The sequence below is a fragment of the Ylistrum balloti genome, unplaced genomic scaffold, assembly GCF_031769215.1.
Source record: "Ylistrum balloti isolate Yb309-2 unplaced genomic scaffold, AGI_CSIRO_Ybal_v1 Utg370242, whole genome shotgun sequence".
Classification (NCBI taxonomy): Eukaryota; Metazoa; Mollusca; class Bivalvia; order Pectinida; family Pectinidae; genus Ylistrum; species Ylistrum balloti.
The window spans coordinates 2867584-2876985 of record NW_026782196.1 but is presented as its reverse complement, the minus strand read 5'-3'; the positions used below and the strand labels follow the sequence as shown (position 1 = coordinate 2876985).

The 9402-nt window shown below is 34.5% G+C and overlaps 1 protein-coding gene across 1 annotated transcript; it reads right to left on the bottom strand.

Moving 5' to 3' along the window:
* Positions 1–1010: 1010 nt before the first annotated feature.
* Positions 1011–4911, bottom strand: LOC132552267 (SAM pointed domain-containing Ets transcription factor-like). The gene is made up of 6 exons (XM_060216422.1): positions 4895–4911; positions 4551–4648; positions 3983–4388; positions 3296–3493; positions 2783–2965; positions 1011–2526 (listed from the first exon to the last, which is right to left on the bottom strand). The coding sequence occupies exons 1-6, from the start codon at positions 4902–4904 to the stop codon at positions 2225–2227; spliced, it is 1197 nt and encodes a 398-aa protein (XP_060072405.1). The 5' UTR covers positions 4905–4911; the 3' UTR covers positions 1011–2224.
* Between the last annotated feature and the right edge of the window lie 4491 nt (positions 4912–9402).

Genomic DNA, 9402 nt, shown 5'->3' with positions numbered 1-9402 from the left:
TAATGATTAAAATTTTCCTCTGATTTGTTTACAACTAATTATTAAAACCAATTATACATCTTTACGAGCGAGTTATGAACTACTTTAACAAGCACCAACTTAAAGTAAATGTTAAAATGTTAAGTTATACACAAGATTTGGCTATTACTTTCCGATACGATAAATGTGACATAGAATACTAAATTAACATGGGATATCAGTTACAATTCATTTGAACTATTAATATATTGCTTTACTTAGAAAATGGATGGCAAGAAACTTGAAATCTTAATTCGTGAATTTTTAAAATACTATTTTTCTTGATGTTTCATTTCCATTCTGGTAATGCCAATCATATTGATAGTCGAGTTTTGCATGCCTTAATCAATACACGTTCTTAAATTTTACACGCTGAACACAAAAATGCTTAAATTTATGGGACACAAATGACATTCATTACAAGGATTTCACGGTGTTGTAGCCATTATTGTGTTGTATTAAGCGTTCCTATCAACACTTCCGTTTAGGGGTCTCTTCTGTTTCGTTATTATGTCCTTTTTTTCTGCTTTGAGTGTATCTCGATCGGCTCCTGTTATTTCTATTAAGAGTTTGAATAATTTTTGTACTTGGGTTATAACTGACAATATGACGTGTTTTTACAATATCTTCTCTAGCCTATGATGACATGTATGCTATCTGGTGATTAAGCTGATAACTTGTCTCATGAAGATTTAATGATGTTGGATACGTATTAATGATAACTTGTCTCATGAAGATTTAATGATGTTGGATACGTATTAATGATAACTTGTCTCATGAAGATTTAATGATGTTGGATACGTATTAATGATAACTTGTCTCATGAAGATTTAATGTTGTTTAATATAATAACATAAATCTAAGCTATTCCACAGGGCGTGCATTCAAGTACCTCTATTGATGTGTATTATTTTCCAACTCATGAGGTGGTTGATTGGGCACGAAAAATTGTTTGTGATCACATTTGTGAGATAAATAAAACAACAAATGTGTTTGGTTCATTTTTATGTAATTATAAAACTATATAAATTCATATACATATACTGCGTACAAAAATATCACATATTTGCTTCAAAGAATACTCATTTTTTAACCTTAAAATAATGCACTCGCTTATTCAGATCCAAACAACCTGTATCTGCTCAATATATTATGCATGCGCCTGTCTACATAAAGCATTATTCATTACATCGACACACACCCACCATTTGTAACGTTATTCATTATGACTTTCAATCAATCACATTTATTTAAACATACTAGTCACCAAACACTGACTCGGTGACACACAAGCATACTCGAAGAAACCAACTAACAAAAATCTCAAACAGTTTCCAAATTACAAATTTATCACCAGCTTGGTAATATCCACACACTTTCAAAATTATCCAGTTATTCAGCCTCTCTCTCAAAACTTCCCATAGATGCAACCGTGTTTCTACCTAAGGTGAAATAAAATGGGGTATTATATAATATTTGTTTGCAAATGATGAAAAACTTGTGTCAATCATTATGTACATTTAGCCATTTTGCAATACTTATACTTGGTATATTATGAAGCCATTTAACAGTAATGAATTTGTAAATGAGATAATGAGATATTGAGACGTTTAACATTGGTATTTGTCTTTATAATCATTGCGGTATTGTTTTTTATTTTTGAAAAAAATGAAATAATTATTTATTAGCTGTAACTTGAACTTTTGTAACAAGGACAAAGGTATAACGAATATTCTTTTTCAAAGAACGTTTGACAGATGTATTTGAATATGGTAGATGTATAACAAATATTTAATATATATACATTTAAATGTAACAATTTCTTGGTATGCTCACAGCATAAAGGACTAGGAGAACAAACATTAAAAAAGACATAAACAAATTCGGATTTCCTGTTCAGCATTTTGTTCATGTCTATCCGTCATACTGTAGACTATCTACTAAGTTTTGTAATTGGATGATTGACACCCGAAGCAGGAAACACCTCACACCGATCAGTCTCGACTATCCCACGGTGGGAAGACGACATGTTCGCGATGACTTTGCCAAATCAATGCCATGGATATCTCTGCAAAATCAACCAAATTTAGTAGAGATAATTCTAAAGTTCTGATCTGACATGTACCGCCAGAAACAGTCACGTAAGGTCACATGACTGACGACAAGGGGTGCTGTCGTCCAAAAAACACGACGAACTATGGCGTCATCACAGGTACGGTTGACAGAACTGATATACAAGCCGTTTGGAGTGTGCTGTCTTCTTGATGATTCCCTTCTTGTAGTATTGTCGGATTGACCGGCTTAATTTGTCGTAGTTCATGGCTGGACGGTTTTTTCTCTTTCCCCATAGTTTCGCTACCCTTGAAGAGTCCTCTATTTTGAAGATTCCTTCCTTTTGACTGACCCATTTAATGCAATTCGAGAAATTGTCGGGATGTAAAAGCAACTCTTTCAAAAACTGCCACAAATGTATCGTCTGCTTGTGTTCTGTTTCGGCGGGAAGACAAGCTGGAAAAGCAATAATGTTAAAAGTTATATGCTAAACACACCGAATCACATAAAATAGACGGACTAGTTCATGGAATCACCGTGACTTGTTACAAGTAATCCGTTTCAAATGCTTTGCCCAATAAAATGATATCGCAAATGTAGAATTATCGAAGAGTAAACATGCTCCGACGTTCACCTTTTCAGACCTGACATAACGAAAGTAGACCCAATAAGTGGGGCACAAGACGGGAAATAATTTCTTTAAATTACTTACGTGATGTTACACCGCACATGTTTGAGAATTCATCGTTGTCACTTCGTGCATCACTGTCATCACTAGAGACACTCGGAGACGGAGACATGGCTGGAATAGGGATTCGCTCAAAATCAGGGTAAAACCGCTGGTTACAGTTGAAATCTGTCGTCTGCGACATACACGGTGTATCTAAAGTACATGCTGTAACATAAAACGAAACGAACCCCATTAAAATTGAAAATTCGTGAATATGTGGTTTTCTTAAAAGCTGCCTAATCTATCTATTCAAAAGGAAAATCAGATTAACACTTTAATTTACGATGCTTTTAAAGACATTTTTTGTGAATGTTAAATAGCAAGAAGCCAGTGACCCTACCGTCTGGCTGACAAGCCAAAGCATATGTGCAACACGGTTTTGTAACACAGTGGTTGAATAAACGGTAAACTTCGTTATTTTAGATCGCAGATTAGCAGTTGTGATAAATGTACCGTGGAATTATTAATGTACATGGCTTCAGGTAGTTTACCTACCACTTTTCCATATCTCCAGCTGGTGATAAATGTTGGACCAAGCAGCAGGTGTTCTAAGTTTGAAGTCATCTTGTGTAAGGTTGCAGAAATCGAGTCCGTTCATCTTGAATACATTGACATCAATGGAGTTCGGGCAGTACTCTTCAGCTTGCCATTGCAGCCACTTTCTGACGTCATCCTGACTCCAATATCGGGGATCTGGATAATACACAAAATCATGTGAAAACAGGTATGATAGCATGGATTTATAACTTCTGTTTAATTGGATACATATGGTCGGTGGTGTGAACGCCAGTAGGGATAATTTGTTCGTTTAACATGTAAGTGTTTCTATGTTGTAGCAGTGTGTTACAAATTATCAATAGTTGGACAGGTGATCAGACAAATAAACGCTGTAAAGGACGCACGCATGTGTGTTTAGATATGTATTGTGCTAGGCAGACACAGGTAAACACCGTCCTCTCCTGACGTTTCTTGCGTGACACTCGTGTGTATTTCGTTTTGGGATGGGGCCTAGCCAAGATTGTATCGCTCATTAAAATACACATACAAAATAACACATTAACCCTATATATACATATCTAACCTTAGATTTTATGATTCCAAACCCAAATAAAATAAACAGTCTTATTGTTTGACGTCCACAAAATGATGTTACAAACTAAGTTTGATCAAAGTTGTACTTACTTTGGTTTATTCTGAGGATACGACATATGTGTTCAATGTCTTGTTTCATCACACCAAACACAAGTCGGGAAAGAGATTCGTCATCTTTCAACAGCATGCTGTTTTGCTGATGGAGCTGGTGTGATGGTACATGCGCACTGAAATCGGATCGTAATTGTTCACATGGAGGAAAGTCCATAGGTTCCTGTTTTTCTTGTTTGATTTGTAGATGTTCTGGATAAAACTGTGTATCTAAGTCAGTGAAACTTTTTGGGCTATCAGGTACGCACACTTGATCGTGAGAAGCCGGTGTGTTACTGCACACATCAGACACTGGTTCAAGCATACTTAGTTCGTCCACAAGCACATTGTCAAAGCCTTGCATCGTCATATCCATTTGGTTGGTCATGAATGGACTTTGTGGGACCTGCAGAGAAGAAAATATAAATATGAAATAAGCTAACAACTAAATGTATATAAAGCTTGATCAAATCTAGTCTTTGTCCGTAATGTTACAAAGTTTGCGTTATATGTTTGCAATATTACGAGAGCCATAGTATTAAACACGATGATAAAAAATAAAACTTACCTTCTGGTCTCGGTTCTGCATGTTTTCTTCTGTGTCTGAACATCCAGAGATACTCTGACACATTGACAAGTAAATGTTGATGTAAGGAAATTCTGCTTCTGAAAAAATATGAAAAAAACATTCACATCGGTTACAAAGAACACAAAATGAAAACAGACAATGCAACGTGATATCAGTTTTGTTATATATTAGTAATATTGTTTAAGCTAACTTTGAATGTTATAACATTGAATCCTTATAAAATAGGTAAAGACACTTTCATGTGAAATAAAGATAAATGTACAGTTCCAGTAGAGTATTGTCAGTGGCTTTGTAAAACACGCTTCAAGAATTTGCAAACTTACCTGTATGCATGTTTAAAAGTTTACAGGTCTATTGCTAAAGAGGTAATAGATCGAATGAGTTTATTTTTCGTGTCTCGATACTAAATAGCTAAAAGTCACGTGACGATACGATTCGGCGAATGTATATACATAGTGAATGACAAGAGCCAAGGGCTCGAACGGTTTTGTCGGAAATGAGAATTTTTTGTTTTGATTATCATCATGTCCTTGACTTGCGAATAAAATAATATCAATCAAAACCTCTTCTCTGATATAAGGTATTTTTATTCGCTTTTTCTATTTTCACCAGGCTATAAAAGAAAACATTTTAAACTTACTAGATTTTGCAGTATGCATTAATTGTTGATTTTCGGAAATGTATATTTTTCATTGTGGCTTCTGGGAATACCCATACACTAAATCGAGATTACAGGGCACAATGCGATTGGTTAAAATCTTTGTGACGAAATTATCGACTCATTGCCCCAGGTCTGGAGTATAGTAAATATAGTAGGTCAGTGGGGACAACTACATAGATTTCGCAATCCACACACGTTGTACACATGAAGTATTGTAGACGGTGTTAAACGGGGCGCCTTGCTATCACCAGTGTTCGTTGATGATATCATTCTTATATTTAGAACACCAGTCTTTATTTTCTTGGTATTAGGGCGCAGATATGCAAATATCGATAACATTAACTTATTTCCCTGTTAAAACCTTCATTATCTGCATATGTCAATCTTACTATTACAAACATATTTCCTTAGTTTTTATTCAACTTTTGTCTTCAACAAACACTTTTTGTTTTCATATAAAAATGTTTTTTATGCGCATAATGTTGAAATGCTATGCCCTATTGAACCATCAATTTAACATTACATAGCTGAAGGTAAGCCATGTTTTCTTGGTATGCATCACATTATTAACGAGACAGTTTTAACCATTTTTTTTTCGGATTTTCCACGTTTCTGTACCGGAAATGATGCCACTTTTACTTATGTGTTTCTCATATTCTAACCATGCACTGAATGTAGAAGCTTATCGTCATATATTCGTGCAAATAAATGTTATTACATATCTCTTTTTGTTTTACTTTGTGTGACTCTACCCAGTTAAGGATGAGCATTATTTGGAAGGCTTTACATACATTATATTTTTGTTCCTGATTATCAAAATAAATACGTAAAATGTGTCGATATGATGACGGTAAAACGCCTAAATTTCAGTACATTCGTACCGAGCTGAGTCGAGCCCTCCCAACCTATGGTTTGCGGTAACATTTAATAGTTTGTGTATAAGAATATTTCATGTAATATAAAAAATATCGCTCCGTTACATAGATCAATGCAGCCCTGTAGTACTCAGATTTCTGTTGAAAGTATCCACATATACAAATATATGTAAAACACATCAAAAGGATAATCAGTCTTTTTATGTGTTTGTGTTTAAGACTCAAATATTATTCAGTCTTGGGTTATGATTTATGATATATTTTTTATAATTTCATTATCTCAGTGATTGTTCACATCATATTACGTCATTACTTCCTCACTGTTTCCAGTCTGTCAATTTACTTTTCAGCATATTTTGATCTAATATCACACTTTTAAATGTGTATCTTGATGACATAAAATATCATCATTATATAATACAATGGTTATAGTGACCACAGTCTAAACAGTTTATTATCTTTGATGGCGCTGGTCATGGTCCACAGGTGTTCATCATTAGTATTAGACGTGTTGTGATCGGGTAATTGCATGTTGTGATAGTCCCATGGGTGAAAGATATCATGATGTTTACTCTTTGAATACGAATCCCGTGAACACGTTCTAGTTAAATATTAATAGTTAGTTATTGATGAGTAAAAATGCTATATTAAACATTCAAGTGTTATTATCATATTGCGAGAAGTAGAAAGAATGACAAAAACAAGTATCAATTAATAAGGGAGATCGTATATATGTCAGACTAATGTACCAGGATACTTCTGTTCTTCCCGAATATTGTTTTCATGCAAGTTCGAAGCAATTGTCTGGAGAAAAAGTGACCGTAATTACATTTAAATATATGATAGTACCAATCCCTTTAAAGGGACATTTCTTTGTTTTCATGCAAGTTCGAAGCAATTGTCTGGAGAAAAAGTGACCGTAATTACATTTAGATATATGATAGTACCAACCTCTTTAAATGAACATTTCTTTGTTCGGATGGTAGACACATGCTACACAATTATATTTCAATTGTATGCATAAAATAAAGTCCCATTGTCTGTTTGTGATGATATTAGCAAGGAAATGCATTGATCTGATTTCTTTCCTTACGGTTATTATTTCATGAGTGACATTTATAAACAGATTTTATTCTTATCAAAATGAAACCTGCTAATTATCGAATCTTAAGTGATGATTTCTATTGTTAACGACAGTTATTTCCTCAGATGCAGCAAAACCGGAAATATTCCCGAAGTATCTCTTTTCGTAAAGACATCGTGGGGAACCTTAATAACGATATGCCATTTTAAGAAGTTCAACACCTTCCTATTCATCTATGTACGTTTTAATTACAATGAGTTTCGTAAACCTTTACAGACAGCATTCGTAAGATAGTGAGGTAGATGACGAAGCGATTGTCACTATAAGCGTTCTTTCAATGACAGCCGACGTTAAGAGTGTTGGACGACATGTCATTTATCCTATTCATGTACCATTCTAAATTTTGAAAATAAACATTTCATATACATATATGTATTTACAACGTCGCAAACAATGAATATGTATGCTATCAGGAAGAAAACTCCATACGAAATGAAGTTTCATAGCTTTACAAAATCGATCTTTAAAATATATCAATTACTGGAAATTCTGTTTTCAGAAGGAAAAAAGACCGTTCGAATGATATGACGGTTACTATATTTGACAAAAGAACTAAATTGAACTAAATTAATTTAAAGATGTCTCTATCAATTGTTTATCGCTCATTTCATTAAGATACATACATTTGTTGTTTATTTTAATAGACATGGTCAGTGTATTTTTGACGAGCAAACTTATTTCATTTTCTTTTTCATTACAATTTTGTCAGCATATTATGAATATTGTATTAGATTTGATTTCATTGACAGTGTTCGATGTGCAATATCATGGTACATGTTTGTTCAGCTCTCTTCTGCTAGAAAGGCATGTTGATTTACTAACGGTTTGAAAATTTTAACCCGGAAGATAGCCTTCTTGGTATCGGCTTACAGGTCAGATAAGGCGAAGTCTCAAGTGACCTGTTGCAATCGCCGCACGTCCATCGTAGTCTATCGTTAGTCATGCATCGTGCATCCCTATACAGTCGCATATTCTACTTCTTAAAAAACCTCATTCAACAAATATGATTTTGCAAAAGCGTACACCAATTCTGTGTATTATGTCTGCCCCACCTCTTGATACCTAGTGTAGGGGCCAAAAGGTGTAAAATTGATGTTAGATTGTCAAAGTTCTTACCAAAGTCACGAATTTCATGGCCTGAGGATTTCACATATCCTACAAGGAATATAGGAAAGTTTACTTGAGGAGACTTACAGTTTTAAGCCTTATTTGTTTTATAACTCAACCTATTTATTTATGTTTATGACAGGTTCAGGCAATACGCACATTGACTCTGTTTGTAAACATCCGACTGTGGATGGGTGAGGCCATTTAAAAGAGGCCAATTTATTAAAATTGTAAATCTCATGAAGGGGAGGAAGTGATCCGTACTTTTTTTTTTATTGGAAACTTGAAGTTTAAAGTATAATTTGATCTTACTTAATGTTACATTTGCATTGCAGGTAGCATGTAGTTCTAGCTGTCTTGCTTTATTTACAATGTTAACATAATGATTTCTATAGTACATGTTATAATCACACCACCACCCTTTTTTACAAACCTCGGGTGACCTTAAAAGCCCCTCCAACCCCTGATGATAACCTTATGTAACTGCACCCAATACAATACTTTGAAATAAACCTGAAGTCGCCCGTGATGTATTTTTTTTTAAAGTAATCTAGATATAAATGAACGATTCTGAAGCGGCAAAACATAATCTGTAACAACCCTAAAACAGAAGCAAAGCAAACGTCAATGTAAAGAAAGCCATATTTCAACTCATTCAAACCAGTACCAAACACACTGAACATACAAAAAGTACAAACATAACAATATCAGATGGTTCGCAAGGATAAGTGTTCTATGCTTCAATGAAGACACCCACCATGTAAATCTACGAGGGCCTTGTATTCTCGATTGTGTTCATGTTTAAAAATGAAAGATGATAGAGCGACACCGAAATCAATAGGTAACAATCACATCAGCCATATCCAGCATCGTATCATAAAAGGAAACACTGATTTCAGGATGATATCACAATGATGACAACAAAGCTTCCCCGTTATCTTCATCTCTCGAATCTCTGTGTGGTACGTCGATATCGTGATATTGGGAACAAGTCCCTGACTACTGAATCTATATATGTACTGTTTGAGTATGTCCACCGATGAG